Source organism: Neopsephotus bourkii, unplaced genomic scaffold, assembly GCF_033783945.1.
Source record: "Neopsephotus bourkii isolate Nb327-2 ecotype Australia unplaced genomic scaffold, CSIRO-AGI_Nbou_v1 NB_1244, whole genome shotgun sequence".
NCBI lineage: Eukaryota > Metazoa > Chordata > Aves > Psittaciformes > Psittacidae > Neopsephotus > Neopsephotus bourkii.
In genome coordinates, this window is record NW_026901729.1 from 63 (window position 1) to 27,500 (window position 27,438).

General features: G+C 48.3%; 1 protein-coding gene across 1 annotated transcript in view; it reads left to right on the forward strand.

Moving 5' to 3' along the window:
* The first annotated feature begins 2,955 nt into the window (after positions 1-2,955).
* PAX5 (paired box 5) overlaps positions 2,956-27,438 on the forward strand; it is a 126,511-nt gene continuing 102,028 nt past the window's right edge. The window contains exons 1-5 of the mRNA XM_061364622.1: positions 2,956-2,962; positions 3,025-3,232; positions 7,732-7,929; positions 11,880-11,944; positions 13,945-14,073. Of these exons, the coding sequence (XP_061220606.1) occupies positions 2,956-2,962; positions 3,025-3,232; positions 7,732-7,929; positions 11,880-11,944; positions 13,945-14,073 (607 nt within the window). The remainder of the gene's footprint in view (positions 2,963-3,024; positions 3,233-7,731; positions 7,930-11,879; positions 11,945-13,944; positions 14,074-27,438) is intronic.

Below are 27,438 nucleotides of genomic sequence, written 5' to 3' on the forward strand. Positions count from 1 at the left end.
AGAAATTTGTTTGCAGGATAAACAACCCAGCCGTAGGGCTGGAGATCTCCCTCCCTCCGTCTTCCCCCGTTGGTCTCTCCGAGCCGCTGTCCCTCTGCCCGCATTTCCAGAGAGTGCCTGGGCGATAACGGGCTGCGGCAGTTCCCGAGTAAACGGATTGTCCCTTCCGCGGCAGGCGGTGCCTCCCTTCCGGCATCGACCCGAATCGCGTTTTTTACAACAAACTTTACGGTTGGGGAGCCCGCGGGGGTGCGCGGAGCCTCTGTCCGCCCCAACCCGCGAACTGCAACCCACGGAGGACGGGGTACCCAGGCGGGAGAAGCCGCGCAGCTTCCGTCATCCGCAGCCCTGGAAAATCGATGCCAGTTGCTGGAATTTAGGGGCAAAACAGAAGTAAACCCACTGCCACCGCTCCACTCCCCCACCCTCTATCGCGTTCCGGACTTCGGCAGCGGCGGAGGGGGGGGGGAGCGCCCGGGGCCGTTCGCCGCCTAACGACCCCCGGACCCGCTGCTCCCCAGGGCAGGGACGGGGCGTAACGCCAGTGGAAGAGGAGCTGGGAGCCGGGCATCGGCGGAGGCTGCAGCCGGCGGGGAACTAGAGCTGCCGGCCAGGGACGGACAGTCCCGAGCTAGACCTCGGCCTCCTCTAGCACCGGCATGGTCCCCGCAGCTTCGCTGCCCCGTATGAGTAGAGCCCGGGCCCCGGGGGCAGCTCCCGGCCCTCAGGCCTGTTCGTCTGCTGTCCTCCCCGGCTTCCCCGTCTGCTGCCCCGAGGCTCCGGCACCACGACGGGTTGTGGGGAGTCCCGGGCTGCGGAGCGGGAAGAGGAACCACGCACTGGCCCAGCTCCCTCATCCACTTCCCGGGCCGGGACCCAGAGCCCCGTGCCCCCCGCATTCCGCCTCCCGCAGCCCACCGGCCCGACGGGGCCCCCGGTGCCCTGCCGCAGCCGTGCTGGGAACGCCGCTGCCGCCTGAGAGGGATCCGGCGAGGGTAGGAAAATGCGCTTGGCTGCGGAGCCGATTCCCGAAGCAGTGGCAGGTTTGGGGAGGGGTCCCTCGGCGCTGCGGGGAGGACGGTGACGGCCCCAGCCTTTGTTTCCCCACGGCTGGAGGGTCGGTGTGTCGGCTGGGGCAGACCCCGGCTCCGCCGGCTCCCCGGGGCTGGGAGCAGCCTACGGAGGGAGAATCAGTCTTTTCCCTAAGGAAACGCATGCCTCAATGCTCCCTTTTCTTTATCTCTCTCCCCCCCCCCCCCCTTTCTTTTTGTCTTTCTTTCTCTCTTTCTCTTTTTCTCTTTCCTTTCTCTCTTCCTCTCTTTCTCCCACCCAGTTTCTCTGTTCTTCTTTCCTTTCCTTCCTTTCCTTCCTCTCCTTCCTCCCAACCTTCTCCTCTTCCTTCCTTTCCTCTCTTGCTTCCCTTCCTCTCCTGCTTCCTTCATCTCTTCTCCCTTTCTCCCTTTCCCTTTCCCCCTACTCCCCCCCCCACCCCCCCCAATCATCGCCCGTTCCCTGACCACCACCACCGGATCTTCCCAGTTATATTGGATGCACAGCGTGTGATTTTGCACAGCTAAAGCCGCTGATGGGTGACAGCTCGCCACAGCGTTAAGGGATTGTTCCCCTGCACCATCGTGTTGTCCCCGTTCTGGCCACGGCATAAACCCAGCCCCGGAGTGGCCTTACCGCTGCCGGCATCTCCCTGGCCCTCACAGGGGTCTGCTCCCGCGCCCTGGGCTGCAGGAGGGGAGCGCCAGCCCCAGGCCAGCTCCGTCTGCCTCTCTCTCGCAGCGAAGGAGGCAGAGCAGGCACTTGTCGGCTCGGCATGGGCTGAAGCTACCTTAGGAATCACATATTTCATGTGGATTCGTTATGTATCCTGACAGTTTTAGAAGGTGTTCGCAAAGTTTGGCAGCAGTTTATCAACGATGAAATGACTAGATTTAAATAAAAGTAGCTATATAGAATCTTTTTTTTTTCTTCTTTTTTTTTTTTTTTTTTTTTTTTTTTTTTTTTTTTTTTCCACCAGGGAGTTTGGCTTGTCATCTTATTCAGTACCGTTGGAGCCCTGTGCAAATAGAGTTTTTGTATTTTTTTTTTTCCAGAGTTGCTATCTTTACTGCCCCTGTTGCTTGTTTTCAGCTTCTCTACTCCCCTGTAATCAAAGTAGTTTGGATGATTAACAACACGGAATTTAATTGTATTACCTCACTTGGTACATGGGATTATTACATGTTCATGAGTTTTACACAGTTTCATTACTTACTTCCTTCCGTGTTACTCCAAGTGGGTCCTGTTTCCCACCAGATACACGATTCACCCTGTTAAAGGTGAACAGTGAAAATCTGCTTGAAAAGGAATAGTATACTGGGCTTGTCTGAATGTTCATGTTTCGTTTGTGGGATCATAGTATCTGCCAGGACTGCTGTACATTATAAGAGCAGAAATCGTGCTCTGACATGTTTATTTCTTTTTTTATTTCTTTTTTTTTTCTCTCTCCCCCCCCCCCCCCAATTGAGTTAAAGTACCGGGGAAAAAAAAAAACAAAACCCCAAACAACAAAAAACAAATCAACAAAAAACCCCATGTATGTAATTTAGGGTATCTCCTGTGTTTAGATACAGTGTACTTGCTGAGCTATCACCCAGCTGTGTTTTCAGCTGATTTCCTAGCCTGAGGCTTACGAACTGCCTCTTCTCCATGGGGCAGCGCTGGGCTTGCCCACAGAGTTGCGGTCGGGTGAACGTGGCAGTTGGCATTAGGAGGAGGGTGGTAGACGTCCAGAGAGCTGGGCACCTCTGAGTGTGGCTTTCTGGGGCCATTTTCCTACAAGGGACCCGACCTGCGTTCTGGCAGGAGGGTCCTCCGTCTGGCGAGTGACAGTACGGCAGCGCAGACGGCTGCCTCCGTGCTTCGTGTCCGGGGAAGATCGGCTGGAGCGATGCTGGGGAGGCGATGCCGAGTGCCGCGGAGTGCTGGGGCTGGGGAGTCTGGCCTGCAGAAACGTCTGAAACACTCACATAGCTCTTCTTCTCCTGCCCTTCTCCCCTTCCCTGTGTATTTCAGGACACGGAGGCGTGAATCAACTGGGGGGTGTTTTTGTGAACGGCCGCCCCCTCCCAGATGTCGTTCGCCAAAGGATCGTGGAGCTCGCCCACCAAGGGGTCCGGCCGTGTGACATCTCCCGGCAGCTCCGCGTCAGCCACGGCTGCGTCAGCAAAATACTTGGCAGGTAAAGGGGGGACTACGAGTCTGCTGTGTCCATCAAAAGTGTCAGTGCCGGTCCCTGAACCGAAGGCTGCAGGCAAATGGAGAATAGTAGGGACCTCAGGAAACCAGCCCAATGAGTCCAGGGGCTTCCTGACCACTCGTGGTTTTACATGCCTGATGTGAAGGGAAAGTGATACTCTTCATATGTGTGGTTTGCCCCTTCCACAGTTTCTTATAGGTAATTCTACTTCTATGTGACATGTATTTGCTGTATATACAGCATGTATCCTGTGCCTGTCTGTTCTGAATGAGTAGAGACATCTGGGGGTCATCCTCAAAAAACGCAAAAAAGAAATAGAAGTTGCGGAAATCACTTGTTTTATTTTCTGAAGACGACTCTCTTTTAACAATAATACTATGTATTACTTCAACAGTGCAGGGCGTTCATTCACACAGGCTAGCACTCTGTCCCACTGCTTAGTTCAACATCTTTTTCTACTCTTGTGCTGGACTATGTTCTTAATCAGAGCACAGAATATAAAGTTATAAAGTAACTATTTACCATCTTATTTTTGGCTAATTTGGGAGTATCCCTCTGATCAGGCTGGAGCTGTTCAGACCACTGAGGCAACAAGAGATTAAAACTCTGATTTTGTATGATTTCCTGATTTTGTTTTAAAATTTGACATAGATACAGGTCAAACATACTGTTATTGCTTCTCTGTATCTCATAAATAAATCTGAACATAATCTCTATAAACTACAGAGTTAAAATGGTTTTGGGCACCAGGTATTCTGAGGTACTTGGGCATCTTATATTAAAGAAAACATTTTATTTTGTTGTTAGAACATGTTTTTCTGATAATCTGGAAAGATAATTCCTGAACTATTTACTAAACTTTCACAGTTCATTGTTTAGAATTTTACTGTTTTATGTTTACCTTTTGCTTCTCCAATTTTTAGAGAACTTGCTTTTCAGAATATAGCATAGCTGCAAAGACTGTTAAAGCAAATTTTATTGTTGTATCATGTAGAGGATCTGCTTGGGTTAGCAGCAGTTACGGTCTCTCAATGGACATTTAAGTGTTCGGGATCAGACTGACTTGGCATAGTTACAGGCCCTTGGTTTTGTAGCTGTTGTCACTCTTTTCCCCACAGCCCCTTCTCATCTCTACTCACATGGAGCCTCCACAGCCGTGCATGGCACTTTCTGAGAGAGCTGTGCTAGCCCACGTGCAGGTTACACTCAACACCCCTGCTTTTTCCCTCCTGCTGCCACTGCAAGGAGATACATTCCCCTTCAAGCTATGCTTGTGCTTCCCAGTGTAGTTTTAAGGACATTGATGCCTTTGCTATTCTAGACGTAAAAACTTTTCATGGGCTTTATATGAGACTTACTTGCCCATCATGGGCTGTTTTAACTCAGTTACTGGTTTGCATCCGCTGCCGGCACACTGCTGGCATGGTTTGGCTGGTGATGCTCTCTGCTGCAGCAGAATCACCAGAAGTTTCTGCCAGGATCAGTGCACAATTAAGAAGCAGACAATTTATTTACTTACCAGGCAAATGTCCGATGATTTCACTTTTGATAGTTTGAATAGATATACCACTAGATGTATTTGTACTATATAGCTAAGAGTGAGGCTCCAGAGCTTTGTCATTAAAGTTGTCAACAATAAATTGGAATTTCATAGCTCATTATTTTCATAACTAATAATTACAGTGGATAAAATGTCAGTGTAATTGCAGCTCTGTGTGTGTGTGTGTGAAAAATGGGTATCCTTGTGATAAATCCCCACACTTGGAATTCTGTAGTCAGAATTTTTAGTCCTTGATGGAGCCTTGAAACCCCCCCAGAGGCAGGGAACCAGTAGTTGCAGTGCAAGTGAAATTCCCACCCTCAGAGAAGGTGGCTGTTTTCCCCTTTTCACTTTTCCACTTTTCCCCTGCACTGGCAGCTTGCTGGGAGCAAAGGGCCTGAACCTGATGTGCATAATATAAAGCCAAATACGGCCATCCTTGCCGTTAAGATGGAGATGGGAGTCAGGGATGTCCGTGCTGTGCATCCTGCAGGCCTTTTAGTGTGCCCAGGTGCATTGCTCAGGTAGAGGGAGGTGTCAATGGCACCACTGGATGAGAGTTGTCCCCTCTTGCAGTGAGCTCTCCTGACTGCCTGGGGAGAAGGTCATGGGCCTGATCCGGCACCCTCCCAAGTGAGGCAGGTCTTTCTGCTGATGTGTGAGTACCTTTGCAGGGCTGGGGTCGTGAGGGCTGGCAGGGGGGCAGTGGTTTCAGGATTTGGGAGTGGAAGCCCTGCTGTCCAGAGGGCACCAGAGCTGTGTCCCCTGGTGAGCTCGCAGCTGCCACAGTACTGTGGCTGTGAGGGCCTTTGCTGTCATGGTGTTCCCTACCTGGGTGAGTCAGCCGTGGAAAATGTCATTTTGCCTGCTCAGCCGTGGCTTCCCAAACTGCTGGCTGATGCTCTCCTCTGCTGGCCTGCCCTGCGTTGTGGGGTAGTTACCAGAGGTACCATGCCATGGGGCAGTGGGGCATTGCTGGAGAAAAACACTAAAGAACGTTTGTGTAACATCCATCATTTTTGACCAGAACTAAGAAAATGGCAAGATTTTGTTTGGAAGCATTAATGGTATTTTCTGGCTTCCTTTAACACCACCCTGAAAGGAGATTTTGAAGCCAGGGGTGTGAGGTTTTAATAGGTTTACTTCTAGTATATTTACGTTTCATAGGTTTTTGTCCAGTAGGTCTGTGCTTGCCATCATTTTGTCATATCCTCAGGGAGCACAGGGCGAGCTGAATTTTACCCCTCTGCCCTAAAGCTCACTACCAGGCTGTGTTTAGAGGCACCAGGAGGGTTATTATCCATCTCTGACCCTTGACGCTTTCCCTTGCTATTACTGGTTAAATGTATTAAAACTGGTGTTAAAACTGGTTAAATGGCTCATGGCTGCAGGTAGATCTGAGTCCACATCTGAATCCAGAATACTTGAAAACATGTACAAACAATGCAGTGTCAGTCTCTTTCAAGGAATTTTAGGCCCTGCACACAGAGCCCTCCCTGAAAGATTGGAAGCAGGTAGCCTGGCAGATAGCCTGGCAATTTGATGAACATGATTACGTGTTACAGTGAGAGAGACATTGGCGGTGCAGCCTGTTTGTGTTCTGCTCACGCTGGAAAGATTGGGGAATTTTATGTTTTTTTTTCATATAATGGGCATGTCAAGTAGCTGCAGAGAAAATACATTAATCAGCACTCTTAGATTCTTACTTTGGGGGTCTTTTCTGCACTCCCTACTAGAAATACAGGCATAGAGCAGTGAGTGGACACGTTTAAGCTGCTGAGAGTGTGTGGCTTGAGCCCGGTTGAAAGTCTTATGGATCCACGTCCTGCTCTGTGCAGAAGGGATGTACCAGATTGGTGGGGCAGTTGCTGCAGGTAGGCACAGGGTTTATTTATTTCTCATTTGCTCATGAGAAAATTCACAAGATGCAAAGAAGATGCAAGTCTGGGAGATTGCCTTGTGCACTGTGCTCCCTGGCAGCACAGCACAGAGGAGCACGATCTCACTCTTGGTCTCCATTCCGGCCTTCAGTGGGTAAGATATGCTGCTCTTAGCAGCATGTTCAAGGCCTCGTTTATTAAAAGGGAAGACTTGTGGGGCTGGAGATCTCAGCTGCAATTTATTGTTTTTTTCAATGCTTCCAAAAGCACTGTGTGATTTACATGTGAAGGAATACGGCAGATTTCTGTCAGTGTGGGGATCCAGTCTTCTGTCTTCCCCAGCATTGGCATCAACAGAGCTGCTTCTGTGGGTAAAGATGTTACCCCTGAGGAAAGGCCTCAGAACTGGTCACAGAAACCAACCCACATCAGAGTGGGGACAGCCCTCTTTTCCTTGAAGTTTGCAACTGAATCTACTGAAAACATACTGTTAAAAAGAATACATTTTAAATATGTCAACTATTAAAATGATAACATGCGTGTTAAAACCATAAAATGGGGAAGAGATATGCCGGCATATTTATCCTGGAGATGCACATAAAATACAATACCTGGCCTTCATTTAATTATGAAATGATAACAAGCTGTAGATATTAGTGACAGAAAATTTTTGTATAAACTGCAATTTGCTACAAAAGAATCCACCACAGAAAGTGGTCTCGGGTGAGATTTGTTTCTATTATTGCGAGTACCACTGATTAATAACATACATTTTCAGTTCATTTTGGATTCCAGCATGCCCTTTAATCTTGCATTGTTTCTTTTGTCTTGTTATTACAGAAAAATATATATTTTAACCCGAGGGCCCAGTTCCAATTAATATAAATTAATCTATTAGGTGATACAATGCTACATAGGCAGAAAATGTGTATGTGAAAGTGAAGATGTATCTCAGGATTTACTGGGGTTTGGTTACCTTGAAATTACGTTCTGTGTAAATCTCAAGGCATGTTCTTTGCCTGTCTGTGATAACTAAAGCTTTGTTTTGGATGTTGTCCCAGGTATTACGAAACCGGGAGTATTAAGCCTGGAGTGATCGGAGGATCAAAACCAAAGGTCGCCACACCCAAAGTCGTTGAAAAAATTGCAGAGTACAAGCGCCAAAATCCCACCATGTTTGCCTGGGAGATCAGGGATAGACTCCTCGCTGAGCGAGTGTGTGACAATGACACGGTGCCCAGTGTCAGTTCAATTAACAGGTAAAGATCTGTCTGGTCCTGGGGAGGGATGCTCTTCAAAGTGCTGCCACTGAATACTCACTTAGTTAGCGGGACTGGGTGTTTGGGCTGTTTGCAAGACAGCAGACATTAGCTGCATTAGCCCTCCTGTGTTCCCCTTATGTGTTTGGTGCTGGGGAGCAGCTGTGGGCTCACTTCAGCAGCCAAAGCATCACAGATTGCAAGCATTTTCTAGGAGTGGTCAGATTCTGTTGCAGGCCTTTGCTTCTTTCCCGTCCTTTCTCCAGTCTCTGAGTTGCAGTCCTCAATGATCCTGTGTGTTTGTTCCAAATGAGTCCCCAGTTCTGCTTGATAGCACAGGGGTTCGTCAGGATGTGTTTTTCGGGGGGGGGGGGGAACTGAGACGGCTATTGAGAGAGGTGGCAGTAACCTGGAAAAAGGGGGTGCCCAGTGCCTGGAAGAGGGTACCAATGGTATGGGCCTGCGATACCACTTCTGTCCTTCTGACATCTGCTTAGTGTGGCTGAAGTTGGTCCAGAACCATGCTGGCTGCTGCCCACTACTGTCAGTGTGGTATTGCTGAGGCCATTTGGTCAGCAGCTTTCAAGTGACTTGGCCGTCTGCTTGTTACATGGATGCACTTAAGTGGCCTTGAGTTGGTTTTCTAAAAATGTAGGAGAATCTCATCTGGAGCCTCAGGTAGTTTTTTCCATGACCTTGCTCGAAAGGACTGGGCTCACAGAGGGGTATGGAGCTGCACTAACCTCCTGCCATCTCAGTTACACCTTCTGTACTCACCTACTTCCTTCTGAGTCAGAGGATGCCTAAAGCTGATGCTGAAAAAACACAGTGAAATACTTTGTGATGTCTCCACCCCTGACAGACAGATAATAAGGGATTAATACCTGGAAGCGGGAGTGCTTGAGCAGTCTCATACAGACTCACACCCCTGACAAGCAGTGTCCTTCCATTTTTGCTCAGAGGTGTGCCCTGTGCTGGGCTCCGTCCTCTCCACACTGGTGAGATGGTTTTCACTTGCGTGATTGCATGCAAATTCTTTGAATGCAGCTAGCTATAAAGTCCCATTTGTGTCCATGTACGTGAAATAAATTGATGCAATATTCTTTTATTGGCTATCCCAACCTGATTTGCATTCATGGAGCTGCTGCTTGAATAGCTGGAGTGGCTTCCCCAGTGTTAGCAGAGAGCAGTGTCTCTGCTTTGCTGAACTGAACGTGGAGTCATCCATTCACATGCTCAAGAGCAAAAATGGGTGAGTTAACAGTTAACAGGGCCTAGGAGCCCCTGACTTCCTGAGGCTCCAGAGAAGCATTCTGTAACCCTACAGACATGCTATTTTTGGTTTTAGAAAGGATTTGAAAAAATAAAGTAGATACCAGGGAAACTGAAGGAAAATACCACTCTGCCTGACCTCAAATAACTGAGGGCAAGCTCTGCTTCCATTAAAGCCAGTGCACATCCCACCATGTGAGAAGCATTGCTGCTGTGAGCAGTCCTGTGTTTGTGTATTACGGCTTTCATCATCTGAAAAGCTACCAAAAAGGCAGTCATAGCACTAGGAAAAAGGGAGATTAAGTCATGTTTTGAGCCAGTTTCCATATTCTTTCTCTTGCTGTGTTCTTGCATGTTTCCACATGGACAATGTCCACACTGCCATTGCATCAGAAACTCATTTTGTGATCTGGCACAAAGCTTTTTGGCTGGAAATCTCATTCATTCTCATATGCTTGTGATGGTGCTTAAGATCTTTTCCTTATTTTTGAGGGTGTGCAATCCCTTTTTTTAGAAATGCACTCATCTCTTTGAATCAGTCTAGCTGGAGAATTGTTTTGTCAGCCTAGGAGCTTATCCTGAAAACCAAAACCAAACTATCATGATAAGAAACCTTGAATTCACATCAAAATACTTGGCTTTGATGTTAAGTCCTCCCAGTTCCACGGTGTAACATGTGGATTTTATCCTCCTATTTAAAATCAGGCATATACTTCCAAGGCTTCACCAGTAGGGTGTTACACACCAAGGATGCAGACCCTTATGATGCCCCTATAAGGTCATGATGCTTTATTCACCACTGATGTGCAAATCAGGAGCTGCACTGTTGTTGCAGACCTGAGCCCATTTGAAATGGCACAGTGAGGTTCCTGTCCTGCTGCAGGGAGGGTGAAGCCAAGCAATTGGCATTCCTGCACAGGTGACATGGAGCCCCCGACACTGCGTCCCTAGTCGCTGCCTCTCACTGGAGAGGGGGGATACCCTGCAGCCATGCATGTTGGAGAATGTTGGAGATACTGGGACAGACTGCGCTCAGCACATCCCTGCTGCAGGCAGATGAGTTTGAGCTGCTGCTTTATATTGAGCGAATGATAACTATTATCATTAATTAATAACATTAATTAATATTAATAATAGGCCACTCTTCTGCAACAGGGGCAAGTCTGCGTGATTAAGGCTTAATTAATCATTGCAATTAGTTTTGCTCAAATAAGCTGAGAAATGCCCAGCTGCTTTGAAGTGCTCCAGTCCTCTGTCCATCCAGAGATGAAGATGTTTGTGTGTCAGAAGTCCTTGGGCATTCTTCCCTTGCCACAGCAGCAGGGAGGCCCTGTGCAGGTGCTCATGCAGGGTCCCAGGTCCTTGGCTGTGCTCCTCGATCGAAACTCGCCCTGACCCTTGCACCAGGCTGTCCTTGGCTGGGGATTCTGCTGCTGAGGACCCATCCATCAGAGACATGTAACACCCAGCAGCTTTGCTTTGGGTCTGGCTGCCAGAAAGGTGGCTTACTAACATACCAAGCTCCTGTTAGCCTCCATCAGACCCTGCAGATGGATGGTAGGGGAAGAGGATGGCAGCATGTCCTGGAATGGGGACAGGCGTCACCAGTGGTGGCTCCCATACGAGCTCATGGGGTGACTTTCCATCAGGCAACTGCTGTTTGTTCCTATGAATGCACTGCCAACTGTCTCTCACCTCCCCTCTCCTCCCCACTTCCAAATTCATGGCAGGGAGAAATGGGGGAAGACTTTGTTAGGTAAAGAGGAGAAATACATCATTACTGCTGTGTAAACAGCATGCTGGGGTAAGAGATGTGCTGTGGGTGAGCAGCGTGCCTCCCTCAAGCCTGTTTCAATTCTGCTGCAGTCAGTGGCAGACCTGTGTTATCTCCAGGGGTGTTTCAGACCCTGCTTTTCTTTTTTCCAGTGTGTCAGCAGGTGAACTCTCTGTGTAGCATCTCCTCATTCTTCTTAGGAGCTGCCCTCTGCCCTGCAATATGACCCATGCCTTCTTCTTTATCTACATCTCTGATTTTTACCAGATTGACATCATTATAAGTCACATCAGCAGCTATCCCCAGTGATGACAATGTAGTTATTCAGCTTTTTAGATTAGCATTTAATCTAACAAATTTTTGTTTTAATATTGATTTGACTGAGCCGGTCCTTTTCTGAGGTGCCCAAGTTCTCTAGCTGTGTGAGTGCTGTACCCAGTACAGTGTGTATGACAACACAGCGTGGTCTAGTGTGGCCTTGCAGATGTGTCCCAGCACCCAAGGGCGCACGCAGATCACAACCTGCTGGGGTGTCTAGACTCAGAAGTGCCCAGCTCCCTGAGGAGGTGTTGGGTGCTGGGCCCAAGAGGTGCCAAAATAGTGATGGGTATCCTTTTCCTAGGCAGCAAAGACTAGGTCCTCAAGTCACTGAAGCTGCAGCACCCCGATGAGGGTGTTTGAGTCAGTCACCTGAAAGTTCCTAATGACAGGGGCTGGAGGCAAAAACACGGTCCTGAACCCACCCACCGAACTTTGATCTTTCAGCGGGTGCCAAGGGGATAATACACAGAAAGTCATTTTTGTGTTGTATTGTGTGTGTCCTGAACTGAAAAAAGCAGTTCTTGGTGCCCCTTGCAATTGTGTGCTTAATATTAAGTAGTCTTTTCTATTCAACTACATGCAGGATCATTCGGACGAAGGTGCAGCAGCCACCCAACCAGCAGGTCCCAGCTTCCAGTCACAGCATAGGTAAGGAAAACTTAAAAAAAAAAAAAAAAAATTAAAAAATAGCATAATGGATAACAAATATTCTAAAGAACTTTTAATCATTCTTATGGACAGATAATTCTGCATAAAACACTTCAGCACATGTGCTAATGCACCTTCTTTGTCATTCTCCAAGGGCTGAACATAGTAAATGAATTTTATAAATACTGCTAAAAGGTTTTGAATTTTACTGATTATTATGATAAATAGCTTTCACCATGAGACAGAAAATTGAAATCTAAACCAAAAAAACCCCACTAATGGGGGTCTATAGAATGTCAGATAATTAAAGTAATAAATCAAGAAAGGGGCACTTATTCATAACATTTTCTGCATCATTAGTCAGTAAGTAGTTTTGAATGTGTTTTTTTCATCTATCAACCATCCCTTCCACAATTCTTTGTGCACTTGCAGTCTTGAGTGAAGAGGTGGGAAAACTTTCTGAAACTTTAATTCAGCTGCAGACCGGTGATGCTGTGTCCCGAGGCGGGCAGATCGGATCCCGGGGAGGGTGGCCTGGCTCCTGGGGCATCCCCAGCCCTTCCTGAGGCTGAGGGTAGCCTCTTTGTCAAGCCACAAGAGGGATGGAACAGCTCAGTCAGGGCTCAGGGCTCCTTTCTTGATATCCTTGTTCCCTGAAAGCCATGGGGCATGGGTAAGTCCTTGCTCCGTGAGCAGAAAGGAGTGGGATGGTGGCCCTGGTTCCTCTCTGTCTTTATGGTGTCACCTCTGAAATGGGAAAATGTTCTCCCTGCCTTTGCAAGAGTGGGCTGGCACTGTGACACTTGAGTGTGGGTGCAGAGCTACGTGATCTCTTTGGTCTTGTCAAAAATGTCACACTGCAGAACTGTGTCCTGAGCCTTTCTCTCCAGGAAATGCCAAGACAATCCCAAGAGGAGGAAAAGCATCCCTCATTTTGCTATTGTGGCTGTCTCCCCCTGAGGAAAACAAGAGCAGAGAAGGCAAATCTTGTTTCTCAGGCCTTCGGGTTGATAGAGGCATCAGGTTTTGACATAGGTTTTCTGTGTGTGGGCTTTGGCTCCTCACTGTGGTCCTGCAGTGGACCCCCTGTGCTTGGGGGTTACATGGTGATTTCTGGGATTGCGTGCCAGCACAGGCTCAGCCTGTGAGCTGATGGAGGTTACAGCTGTGCTCCCTCCTCTGCTTGCTTCTGTACAGCTTTGACTCCCACAGCACCACATGAACACAGTGTCTGCATCCCTGGCGGGCATCTCCAGGCTTTTGTTGGCTGTGATGAATGAACCCCTCCTTGAGCTGAATGTGGCCAACACCCTTTCCTGAGGGCTGTGCGAAAGCAAACTTGATTTAATTGATACTTTGGAGAGCCTTAGGACCTTTTAGCCACGTGGTGCACAGCTGGATAACCTTGGGTCCCTGGACAGTACCAGCCACGCTGGGCTCTTCACTGACTGGATGCTGGTGGCTTGTGCCAGTGGGATGTTGGCAGCAAACCCAGCATGGTGAGCGCAGGCTGCTGTGCTCCCATGAGATTCCTGATCCAGGAGGCTGGCAGCCTTCCCTGAGACCTCACTGGGGAGCCCGTTTGGGGAGGGTCCTCTCTCTGCATGGCTATGCTCCCAGCAGCTCATTCACCTGACTGATGACATGGCCTGTTGTGGCCTGATGGCATCTGCTGGCCTAAGAAATGTGCCTTCCCACTGTGCCTCGCTCAGGATGGGGCATCTGAATGCTTAAGAAAAGCATCCTTCATCCAGCAGTATAGGGCCTTGTTCCCTCATGGTGGAGCAAGGGGTAACCATGTCACTGCTCCCACCCTCACACAGGGCTCTGGTGGCAGACTGATGGGCAGGGGTCCTTCCCAAGCCAGGAGGGGCCCCAGGGGCCAGCAGATCCCCAGCCCTGTGGCCAGCTGGCCTTGGTCATGCTGCAGGGGCTGCTGGCTTCTGAGTAGGCTGGCACTCATGTTGTCTTGCTGCTAACCTCCTGGCCTTGCCTTGCAGCCTCCACGGGGTCTGTGACACAGGTGTCTTCTGTCAGCACTGACACTGCTGGCTCATCTTACTCCATCAGTGGGATCCTGGGAATCGCCTCCCCTGGCACTGAGAGCAACAAGCGCAAACGGGACGAAGGTAGTGGGAGCTGTTTTCTGGGTGGGGGGTGTGCACTGATGCATGACCTAGAGGGATGGTACAGGGATGGGGTGGATACTGTGTGCATGTGGCATGATGGAGCTGCAGATGTCTCCCACTGCTGTCTGCTGTGGTGGGTTTGGTCCTGTTTCATCAGCCCTTTGCCAAGGTCCCAGCCAAGCTGGAGACCTTTGGTGTGACCTGGTGGACAGAGGCAAGATTTCTTCGAAGAGTGGGAGCTTGTCTGGGTGGTCCAGAAAGCACTGGCGGTGTGTCACAGGTTTAAGCAGAACCTCCTCCTGGTTGAGGAACATTCCCCTCCTGCCGCTGAAAAGAGAAAGAGTGGCCATCATGTTAATTATCTGGCCACCTGAAACATAAGGTGTCAGAGGGGCTTCCCCATCCACAGAGACACACAGAGTTAATGGCAGAGCTGTCTGCCATACTGTATCTCTGCAGGTGCCCGCAGCACTGAGAGGCTTTTATTGGTCTTGGAGGTGGAAACAAGCATGGTCTGGTTGTGGCTGGATATTGCCAGTGCTCCTCAGACCCATTGTAGGGTCCTGTAGGGTCCTGTTTCATTCTGCATCCTTGGCATTTTTGTAATGAAAACACTGCTATGAAGAGAAGGATGTAAGGAATAGAGTGAAATGAAAAAGATGAGAAATTCTGTGTTGGTGCATTATAAAGGCACCTTTAGTCTAGAGCATACCTTTTGTTTAGTAAAAGCTTACAGAGAGGGGTTGGGGCCAAGACTGTGGACACGTGGTGGTGGAGGGAACACGAGAGCTTCAGTGGGGAAGCTGTGGAGAGCACTGAAAAGATGTGTGGCTGCCCACCCTACAGCAGTGCTGGTGGGCTGGGGATCCCTTTTGCTCTTGAAGGGGATGAAGCCCTCTCCTGCCTGCCAGGTTAGGCTCCTGCCCTGTGCTGTGGAGCACCCATGGTCCCTGGCTCTTGTGCTGCTGGTGTGGGTCCAGCAGGGCCCGGCATCCCTGTCCCCCACAGGAACAGAGGGTGAGGCGGGCAGTTGGGGGGAAGCCATAGTAACTTTAACCAAAGCTGGGGAGAAACCCAGCTGAAATTGGATGAGCAGCCTGGTGCCTGAGCTGTGCAAACAGGGTTGGGTTGGAAATGCCTAGTCAGGTTGCAGAGCAGTACTTGGTTTACTGAAATGGGAGAAAACTGTGGGAAGTTTGTCAGGCTAGTATAGCCACGCAGGGACTGGTCCAATGGTGGGAGTGCAAAACTCCTTGTGCATAGGTACTTACTGAGTATGCCATTGTTAGTTAACTCTGCCATCATACATCTGATACTTTTTTCCAAGTCAAGGCCACAGATGCACAGATGCATAAATGCACTAAAGCAGGTAGGGTAGAAATTCTGTATTTTACTATCCGGGTCAGGAGACAGGCGATCTGTAGTGAAGGCACTCTGCTCTGTTATAGCCCTGTCCTGATGGCCCAGTTCTTGGGTGCCTTGGTCACAGAAGCCTTTGGTTTAATTGTAGAGGAAATAATTAAATGTTTCCTTGACAAGATCTGAAGCAGAGCTGAGAAATTCCACAGCTTTTGCCAGTTCAAGTTTAGAAGAGAGCGCAAGATTTCTAAAACAACCCCCATCGTTATGGCAGGATAAGTCATGGTTTTCCAGCTCCTAAGATGGACAGTAATGCTGTCCTCAGAAGGCCATTTAAACTGCTTTTGTAATAGGCTCAGGGCTGCAGATTTGGAGAGGTATAAACAGGTACTTCAATATCTCTGTTAGAGGGGAACCCTGGGAGCATCTGTAACCTGTCCCTGTCCTGCACAACATAAGGCCCCTCTGCATGGGTAGGTGGGAGGTGCCCATGGAGGTGTCCCAAAGCTTCATACTGCAGGTGACAGGGATGTGGGTCATATATGTTAGCCTCTAATGTGAAGAACAGAAGCATGTCATCTAATTATGGCCTGTATCATGATGCAGTTGCAAAAGGGGGCAGAGTTAACTTTACCATTTCGCAACGTCAGAGAGCCAGAGAGCATCTACTTCTGCAGCAAGCCCCTTGCACCGTGTCTTTGCCATGTCATGCTGTTTCTCAGTAGCTATTGGGAGGTGTGTGTCTGCTGCTGTACCTCCCCACTTATGTCTCCTGGAGCCACAGGCTGTGCACCCCATACCTAGTGGTTCTGTCTCCCCTTGGCCAGGGAGTGAAGTTGGGTGGACTTGCCCCTCTGGCTTCCAGCTGCATTGAGCACTGCACCTGATTCATTACTTGGTCTTGTTCCACTCACTCTTGACATTTTTTTAGCAGATGTCACCAGTCTTTAACCCAGTGGGGAGCTTCCTGCGTAGCAACAGGGGCAAACCAAATCAGACAGTCTTTATTGGTTTATATAGCTGAAGGTGTCATTTTTTTTTCCCTGCTGCAATACAGCCTTGAAGCAGATGTGCCTTCGTGGGGGATCTGTTGCTTTCACTTGTGGTTAAAGGACATGCTACTGACACGAGAAACAGGCTGTTCTGTAACAAGGCAGAGAGATATAGTCAATGCCAAAGCCGCAAGTAGCAGGGGTTGCTGGGCAGCAGGCTTGTTGTTCGGCTTGCAGGTTGCATTCGTTGAGTTTTGTGGCTGCACATTTGCCTGTCCCCGCAGCTCAGGACAAAGTGTAGAGGTGCAGGGGGTGGCAGAGATGTGCAGAATGATCTTGCTGAAGCTGCCTGCTAGTGAAGTGGATGTATTTTAGGGAAGCCAAAGGTGGGCAGCGAGACCCTGAGTCAGGGTGGGCTGAGCGCTCTGTCCTGTGCTTGCAGCTAGTGGCAGTGCAGGCACGGCTTTCACTGTACTGCTGACAGCTGCTGGCTGGTGAGGGTCCCATAACGGACACCTGACAGGATCTGTGTTTTGGGAAGTGCTGACGTCCCCTGCCTGGGAGTCAGAGGTGTTGGAAATGAGATTAAATAATCCTTGAGATAGTAGTAAGAGAAAGGCAAAAGAGAGCTGTGTCCCCAGGCAGGTGTGCACACTAGAGATAGGATGGAGGAGGTCGCTGGACTGTGAGTCCTCTTGAAGAGGATCTTGAGGCATGACAGGAAGGAAGGGCCAAAGCACAGCCAGGTAGAGAGCCCACCCTACCTTCCCCCTTTGCTCCTTTTGTCCAGCCCTGGTTTCCAGCCTGAGTGCTGCAGAGCTCTGCAGGTATGGGAGAGCCAGCAGAAGGGCTTAAGCCAAACAGAGTGATGCTTCTGGCATGTTTGAGCTGTCCTGGCTGAGAGGGATTGTGAAGCAGGCACACAGCCAGTGGCATGGGATGTGACTCTTGCCTGAGATCTCAGGAGCTGGTGCTGTCCCTTCGAGAGTGGCATCCCTCCATCAAAGCAAGGCAAAGTCTAGGGCTCTTGCTTTTGCGAAAGCCCTGCACTCTGTACGAGGCAGTCCGTGTCTGCTGCTCATTTCTAAGTGTGCTCACTTTCTGTGTGTTCTCCTCCCCAGGGTGAGGGAAGCACATGGGGTGATGCTGGCTGTCGTGGGGACAAGATGCACCTTGTGCAGAGACCTCTGCTTGCTAGCCAGCGGCGAGCTTGAGCTGGTTGGTCTGAGCACATCCGGCCTGTACACGAGTTTTCCCTCTGGCATGGGCAGCTGCTGCTGTGCTCTGCTCCAGCCAGAGTCGCTGTCAGGGCTGGTCTATGAGCTGGGGTGGGAGGCTTGGTTCTGTACCCACACAGAGAGATGCAACTGTCTCCCAGTGGATTTATGAACAGGGGTTGGAAGAACTATGTGAATCTCCGTTCTCATGGCTTTTCCTTACTTTATGTTGTCATGGTTTAAGCCCAGCCAGTAACTCAGCGCCACGCAGCCACTTGGTCTCTTGCCTCTTTTTCCCCCTTCCCAGGCAGGATGAGGGGGAGAATCAAAAGAATGTAAGCTCAATGGGTTGAGATAAGAAGTTTAACTAAAGTACAACATACTACTAATGATGATAAGGGAAATAACACCCTTATTAGAGGGAGAGAATATAAAACTAATAAGGGGAAAGAAAAACACTAACCAGCAGTGATGCCCGATACAATTGCTCAAGACCCACTGACCAATACTCAGCCCAACCTGAGCAGCGATTGGTCCCTTCTGGGGAACTCACCCCAGTTTACATACCAAGAATAATGTGCTATGGTATGGAATATCCCTTTGGCTAGTTTACGCCAGTTGTCCTGTCTCTGCTCTCTCCTAGCTTCTTGTGCCCCTCCTCACTGGCAGAGCAGGAGAGTGGAAAGTCCTTGATCAGGATAAGCGCTACTTAGCAACAACCAAAATATCGTTGTGTTATCAGCATTGCTCTTACACTAAAGCCAAAATGTACTGTACCAGCTCCTAGGAAGAAAATTAACTCTATCCCAGCCAAAACCAGAACCTACGCAAAATGCAAACCATTTTGCTACATGGGAAGGATGACTGTTAGACCAAATGCTGCATATTTTGTTGGACAGCTGCATGTCTAGTTGTGAGTTTTCTACCTGATTCTGCAGCCTGGCACATTTGCACACTTTTAGCATCTTAGCCCAGACCATGACCCACAGCCTGACTGATGCAGAAGTATGCTTCTGACTACTTTGTCACTTCCGACACAAAAATGTGCAGAAATCTCTAATACTGCAGGCAATAAGGGCAGTGCATGAACAGAAGCAGGTGAAGCACTCACATACAGTAGTTGCTCCACAAGTTCAGCATGCCTGTTGTGTCAGTGACACTACTTCTGTGCTGTTGAAGTACTGTGTGTGGAGGCACAGACTTGGGCTGGGCTGTCCTGCTGTGGTTTGCATTATCCTGGCATGGTTTTTGTGTGTGCAAGCCAGTGTCCCCTCAGCCAGTGCCTGCTAATGCAACAGTCCAAACAGGGTGGGCATTACTCTGCCATACAGCTTGGGTGCAGTGGTGGTGACACAGAAGATTGGAGTTTCCTGTCAGCATCACAGGCTGTGCTAGACCAGTCAGCCTCTTTTATTCCTTCGAGTAGATGCAGGTGGTTAAAACAAAAGGGTACGTGCAGCAGTGAGCATTTCACTGCAAACTTCAGGCCAGCCCTGGTCCCCCCAGGAAAAGCCATCAGAAGCAAATCGAGCAGGGCACTCTCGACAAAGCACCATGCAGGATGCAAGTGTCTGCTACCCAGATTTAAATATCTATACCAAACAGCTGCACAGGCCATATTTTATATTCATGGGTGTAAACTCTTCTCAACACTGAAGGCATTTGGGGAATTGAAACCAGCATAGCAGGAGACCTTCACTCATGTGAGTTGTTTTCTTTCTATTCTCACCAACCATAATCCCATGTTGCTGTCAGCATCTGGTGTGATGATACTGCTGCTCATGCTTTATCTCAACTGGACTCTCGGGAAAAAGTCTTGCCTTTAAACATAGACTTGGTATATTTAAAGATGTTTGTGTCACAGCCTTCTCTCCATGCAGATAAGCCTCCAAAAGAGTTAATACCCATTCACACATGTGAATGAGAAGGAACTGGGGGTGGGTCAGTCAGTGTCTTATAAAACTACCTGATGCTCCAATCACTGTATTTTTACACAGGAATGCCCCAGGTCTGGGCATCCAAGCAGCACCAACTGGTGCAGCCATCTGAAACTGATGGGCATGTTTCTGATGGTGCCACTACTGCAGTGGCTGCGGGAGACATCTACCTTTGAGAAGTGCTTTGCACTGGCAAAAGTGTGAGATTCCCAAGTCAGTGACACTTCTTGGGGGAGAGAGACCAAAGAAAGCAAGGCAACCATGACTAAGCATGAGTGAGGACTAATTATAGAGGCATTGTTTCTGCATTTGGTGTCTTTCTTCCATACCAGGCTTTTCTGTCACCTCATCGTGTGCTAACAGACAATGCAGCTTCCATGCCATCTCCTCCAGGAGGCTGCTGGGACCGCTTGTAAAGTTTTGTTTCCACTTTGGTTTAGCTTCACTTTAAACATTGAACACCAGAACCACAGCTAGTGCCCAGCTCTGCTGAGGGGGGTGAGGTGTGGCATCCATGGCTCTGTCCTCGTCTGAGGTCTGTTCCATGACCTGCAGTGTGTTGTGCAGCATGTGAATTGTGCCCAGGAGCATCCTGCTGCTCTGCCTTCTTATGGCAAAGACAAACATCTGCCATTCTGCCTTCTTGGTCCTGCTGTCCTGCCCATGTGTTCCATATGTCTTGCCAGCAGAGAGCTCTCACATCATCACTGAGCACTGTGCCACGGTGATGTCCCAGCTGGGCTGAGGCCCTGGGTGGTGAGAGCTGCTGCATCAGCCTGTGGCATGGCTCCTGGTAGCAATGGGGATCTCCTCCCACTCCAGACTTACTCCTTGGAGTTTTCCAAATGGGTTTAGGTACTTTTCGCCTGGGGGGTTAAGCATCACTATCAGGGAGAACTTGTTGAATGAGGGGTCGCAGCACTGTCAGGGTCCATGGGGAGATAGTCAGTCATTGGTGTGGGGATGCAGGAGGTGGAGGAGCCCACAGACATGTTCTGGGGCATCAGCAGAAGGAAAACATGAGTTACAGACAGTGGGAGATGGAGTTCAGTGCAGAAATTAACCACTGCTGATATCCTGTGTTGACAGAATTCCTCATAACTACTCTCACCCCAGCTAAGGACCTGAGCCTGACAGTACATGGTAGGGAATGATATTGTCCTCTCCATCTCTTCCTTGTGGTCTTCGGCACCATGTAAGTGATGTGCAAAGGGCTAAAGCCTTGGGGGATCTGAACTGTAAGAGAAATAGAAAAACCCAGAAGAACTCTGAGGGAAAAAAGTAGGAGTTATGGGAAGAAAAAGACCACCTAATAATAGAAACTTGAACTTCATGATGCCAAAGAGCTGAACTGTAAGTCTGGGCAATGTTGAACGGGGAAGCAGGGCACAGTGGGACTGCAAAGTGAGTGGAGAGGGAAATGGCTGTATCTGCTGACTGTACCATGCTGCAGGAGTGATGGCTGCTTGGAGCATGGTAGGATGTGGATGCAGACCCCACTGCTGTGTCAGCGATGGACAGAAAAATGTGGTGGAAAAGAGCAGAAAAAAATGAGGAACTCTGTAGTGTGGGTGGTCAGGTGAAACAGATGGAGTCAGTCAAGTCCATGCAGAGGTTAAAGAGAAAGAAACCATCTCTGGAGTCCCAGGGAAGTGCTGGAGTTTACTTTAATAATTTCTAGGCTCACTTCAGCAGTGCTTGCTCACTGGAGTTGTCATTACTCCTGGGGATAACTCCAGTGACTATAATGAGATGAAGCCTTTGAAGGGAATGAGGTTTCGCAGGGTCAGCAAGTACTGATTTGAATTTCTCCTGCTGATGCAGATGGTCCTTTGTGTTCAGGGAGCCTTTCCTGGTGCTGCATAGTGGGGTGAGCTGTTTGTCCTATCTATTCTTCAGCTCCTTGAAAGAAACGGTTTTCCCTCATCAGACCAACACCAAAATCATCCTTTTACGTAGAGTTTGATCTGAACTTCACTTCACCTTGCAGTGATGGCTTTATCTGTACTATATCCAGTACAACTTATGGTTTGGTGAAGGTTTCTTTTTTTCTTAATGTAATTGAAAGCTTTTTTCTGGGTCCTTGGATATGATTTCCCACAATACTGGGGCTTTTGTTTCACTCTTTGCACTTACGTTTCATGTACCTTACACAGAGCATTCTGAATGTGCTGAAGTGTCCACAGCCTCTGGCTATGCTGGTGGTTTGACAGCAGCACTGATAGTATTACCTGTGGATGATAGTGGTTTCATACAAGTAGTGACAATGTCACCCATAGATGGTGGTGTTCTGACATGAGTAGTGATGGTATCACTCATGGATGGTGGTGGATGTCTGGAAGAGGAGTTTGACTCCTCCAGGGTATGTGAAATTAAAACCCTTGGGTGTTCCAAGAGCCATCTTCTGTCTGTGGGGTTATTGTTACTGAGCCAGTCATCCCAAATATTAAGAGGTGGAGCTCAGCTGGAGCAGGTTTTCTCTTTGAAAGAAAAGAATAATATTTTGATATTCCTCATGAAATTATTGGGAAAAAAAAAAAGTGGGTCAGTTCAGATTTCAGCTGTGGCATCATTAAAGTGGGGTAGTCTGGGCTTCTGAGAAAGTTCTGCATGTCTAAATTAAACAAAGGGCATTTCAGCATTCAAACTGAGCTATTCCTGTGTTTGAGGATGATGAGTTCCCATGAGTGTTGCAGAGGCAGGACAGCTCTATAGGACAGTGGAGCATCCCATGCTGTTACCTGTTTAAGTGCTTCTGAGCTTCCCTATAACAGCCTGAGATGCTGAACACCTAGGGCTGCCTGTATCCCTGTACTCTGGGGTACCAGTGCCAGCAGATGACCTCTTCAGAATCCCTGTGGACGTGGGGCACAGCCAGGCTGACAGTGGTGGCTGGCGGGCAGCCATCCTTGGGGGTGGACATCCCTATGCCCTTTTGCCTGAGGGACTTAGAGGGATGGGCTGGCTCTGCCCCAGCTGCCAGTGATGCTCGCCCATGGGTGGTTTTGCATGTTCACAGCTCGATGCAGGAAAACTCCCTGCCAGCGCAGCTGCCCTTTCCGAGTGAGTGGGTTACCATCTGTCTTGTGCGCACGTCAAGCATGTTTGTCACTTTTCTCTTAATGTGGTCCCAGGGGGCCCTATTTTCTAGAGAGCTCTCCTCCAGCTCTGAGGTGAAGCCCTGCTGGTTTGCCACCGGCTTCCACGGAGCGGGGATTTTCCCGGAGCTATGTTAATGAAAAGCCCAGGCTTCCACCACTCCTTACAGCCCTGCTGTAGCTCCAGCTGTTCTCATCAGGAGCTGTCGAGTGCTAGATGCTTTTCAAGGAATAACCTCTTCATATATGTTTAGCTAAAATCCAGTTTAGGGGTAGATGTCTTGTCAGATCATCCTGACAGTGCCAGTACTGGGGCTGGCCAGGACTCTTTTGTGGGAATGCATTTTCCAAAGAAAAGGCAGTTTAGTGGAAAAGCAGGATTTGTCAATTTTGATGGATGTTTATTCTGAATGTTAATATAAAATAAGATAGAAATGTCATGAGCAAGATAAATCTGTCTGATTTTACTGAGAAATTGGTAGAACCCAGAGAGGAGGAAATACTAAGGTGCAGTTACAGCGTGTGTATGCACCTGTGTATTTATGCAGAGCACATATGTATGTACCTCTAACATATCTATCACTTATGTGTATATATATATATATACACACACATACAGAGAGAGGTGATAAAAGTTTTGTCTTAGGATGGATATATTATTTGCAGACTTTCACAATTAGCTTTCCATGTCATAAAAGCGATAGTGATTTTTGAGAGGACCGAAGAATAAAATCAAGAAGACTAAATATTGTTTGGGGTTATATTGGTGCACCCAGTTATTTTTGTGACTTTCTTTCTAATGACATGCTTGAGCGAGGTGTTTCTGTGAGAGGAGGGTCATGCACTTGGTGTGGCACTGTATTTCCTCCTTTATTTCCCTGTGTGTAGATCCATGTCACTTGGGTCTGTCAGAAAATGTCCATGCTGTTAGAATAAATGATTCAGTTTCAAGCACGTAAGGGTAACTCTGGGAGGCAGCGGCAGTTCAGCCTGCACTCATCATGAAGAGAGAGATTTGGCCAGTAGCAGACGGTGCTTGGAAAGACACAGGGGCTATTCCCTCATGAAAGTTCCAGTGCCAAAGCATTAAATAAATGATTTGGCACTTCCGTAATAACAGGAACTATCCGAGTACCACGTATTTCTGTGTCAGGCTCCCTCTGTGCCCCCTGGAAATGGTAATGGTTTTCCCATCACCTTGTCCCATGTTCAATCTGCATGCTGTGGCGACTGCCCTTGCAGGGGCACAAGCTGGCTAGGGTCTTCATCCCACCTCCTGAGTTCGCTCTTCTTCCTGTGGCAACTAACTATCCGTGGGTAATGGCATGTTAGTTGTCTTCTGTGTTGTATAAATGCAGTGCAGGTACCAGGATTATCATGGAGCGCTGAAATCTGCTTCTGTTGCAGTTGGTGTGAGGTTTGATTTGAGCTCACTGGATTTTGAGGTCAGAATTATTTTCTTGGCTTAAATGACAAATTCCTAAAATCCTAAATAATAGTGGGAAACCATCTTTTCTGTTGGTGTTTTGGGAAGAGCCAGAGTTGATATTTCAAACTGTAACTGTTCTTGTTGCCAACTAGGAAGTTCCTCATAAGCAGAGAGCACAAAATCACTGAGACGCAGAGAATGGAGGTGTTCTAAGTCTGGAGGTTTTCTTCAGTTCAGATTTTGTCTGCCATGGCCTTTGTGTGTAATCTTTGAACCAAGGGTTATTTTTTGCTAGAGGTAGTTGTGTCATATGGACTGAATCCTGCCAATTTTGGCCTCTCCTAGACCTTGCAGAATAGTCCCATTATTTACAAATCTATCCCATAATGAACAAACTTTGGAACGAAATGCAAGACATCCTATGGGATTATTTGTGCCAGACTTGGTGACTGCATTTTGCACTTCTCATGATTTTAGCTAATTATCATAGAATTGTAGAACCTTGCCTTGAACACTGCCAGGGATGGGGCAGCCACAGCTTCTCTGAGCAACCCGTGCCAGGGCCTCACCATCCTCACAGAGAAGAGCTTCTGCGTAACATTTAATCTGAATCTCCCCCTTTCTGTTTAAAACCATTCCCCCCTATTGCACGGTCATACCGAGATTGCAGAAGTCTTGGGTTCGTACCTGTAGGCTGTCTATATTATCTGGATATACCTAAGTCAAGAAGAGCACCTTTATAGATTTGTCATGGTGTATTGACCAGGATACAGCAGAGCTTGGAAAGGGATGCAGGACTTACAAAGGGCAGCACTTTACTTGCTCTGTGCCATGCTGGAGCACAAAGCCATTCAGCAGGGCTTGTTATGCTGTGAATCTGTAGATGGAAACAGGCGAAGGTGCATTTTGCAGTGTGTGTGCAGTGGCTCTGGTATTTGGGCTTTGTGTGTGCCCTGCACCTCCCAGGGCACAGGCATGCCCAGTGGCTGTCTGGCATCCCAGATATCCATCAGCACAAGCAGAGCACTAGCAGCTGTCATCAGCAAACAGTAGGTGCTTTGAGCAGACAACAGGACATCCAGATGTGCAGATGTGCTGCACACACAGATAAATCCCTCTTCTTGTTCCCCCTTTATTTTTTTTTTGGGGGGGGGGGGTGGGGGGTGGGCTGGGGCAGACTTTACTGGTGGAAAAAGAAGACTTACTTGAGAAAATCCAGAGATATGTGCCCCTACCAACCCAGTAACACATATATACGTCTGATAGATGAAGTATTCCACAGAATCATAAAATCATAGAATGGTTTGTGTTGTGAAGGACCTTAAGATCATCTCGTTACAACTCCCCTGCCATGAGCAGGGAAGCCCCACACTAGATCATGTTGCTCAACGGCCATCCGATCTGGCCTTGGACACTGCCAAGGATGGAGCATTCAGCACGTCTCTGGGCAGCCTGTTCCAGTGCCTCACCATCCTCACAGTAAAGAACTTCTTTATATCTAATCTAAATCTCCTCTATTTAAGATTTAACCCATCACCCCTTGTCCTATTACTACAGTCCCTGATGAACAGCCTCTTTCCAGCATCCTTGTAGGCCCCCTTCAGATACCGGAAAGCTGCTCTGAGGTCACACAGCTTCTCTTCTCTATGCTGAACAGCCCCAGCTTCCTGTGCTTATCTCCATACAGGAGGTGTGCCTGCCCCTTGCCATTCTTGTTATCATCGTTTCACTGACGTTTTTGCTGAACTTCCATAAGAAGACAAATGTCAACCATTTTCCCTACTTCATATTCAGATAGGCTTGTTTTCTGTCTATACCTCTGGATAGTTGCCCCAGGTGGCCTGAGGTTTGTTTCCCTGTATTCAGCTCTTCTGTTGTGACAGGAGCGAGCATAGCATCCACGCTTATGCACCCTGACAATTACTTTGGGGCAACTTTGCATAAGCTTTTGCTTGGAGTCAGTGTCAGAGCCATGGCCTTTGCTTTCTCTGTTTTCTTCATGAACCACAGCTGTGGAGACTGGCCTGTGCTTGGAGGTGTCTGCACAGCTGCTTCCTTTCTTCGTGGTAATTCTCAGTCCTCAGGCAGTGACCACTTACCTAATTATGCCTGTGACTTCAGAGATGGAAAGAGCAGTCAAAGCACTTGGACTTCTAAAAGTGCTTTTTTGAGTCTTTGAAATTGTTGGGAGTACTTTGAAAGTGCTTTTAGAAGTTTTTTCAAAACCAAAGTCTTTTCTTACGGCAGGTGCTTAGGAAACTGGAATGAGGAGTTTCCCTATGTTTTATCTCTTCTGAGAATCTGCAAAGAGGTATTTGTAATTGAAGTATAATTATGGTAATTACTTTAAGGTTATGGTTCTAGAAGAAGACTGATTTTCCTTTGCTGTTGCAGTTCTACATTACAGGTGGAGGTTAGAAAACAAGGATCTTGAGCTGAAGTGCTTCATGTTGAAAGGAAATCCAGTTAAAATCTTCTATCAGCTGGGCACTGATCTGTCTGATTTGTAGCATGGCAAAAGAGATGTCTACATCAGAGGTCAGGGTATTGGAAATCTGTCAAGGACTAACATCGGCAAAATGCAACAGCTTTCTGGTCACATGGATGCTCCATCTTCACAAAACAGCTTCCCAGTAGCCACATTCCAGGGTGCTGAAGCAGTGAAACACCTGAAGGCTGTGTTTGCTGCTCTCTGAATTTCTTTGGTCACAGGCTGGGTAAAGACGTGTGGCTGTTGCTAGGACTTTTTTTGTTCAGAAGCTTTCTGCAGCTGTATCACTGTCGTACTCCCAACATCTTTCAAACAGGCACAAAGTTGGAGAAAAGATGACCCCTGTAGGACTTCAGAGATACTTATAAGCAGAGCAGGCCAAATGCTGTGGGAATGATACTCTTGTAGGAATGATGGAATCACTGAGGGAAGGTGCTTCTTTCAGATGCTTTACACAAGTTCACATCAACTGTTAGTAAAAAAGTGAAGAAAGCAAACCTGAGTGAGGAGACATCTGCAAGAGCAGCTTTGGCTGAGTGGCGGCCATCTCACACGGTAAAGCTTTGCTTTGCCATGTTGCAGCAGTAACTGGTGGGTGCTGGGTTTTGCCTGGTGAATGTTGTGCTCCCCTGCGGGAGTGAGCAGCACTTCTGATGGCTGGGATACATCTCCTCCTCATCCATCCTGGGGTGTCATGAGAGAAGGTGCAGACCCAAGGAAGAGGCTGTGAGACAGTGCATGCGTGTGTGCATTAGAGGCTTCATGGTGGCTGAACATTTCAAGTGAAGATACCAGAATGTCTTACATTGATTAAATATGCTTCAGCTCTCTCCTCCCTCACT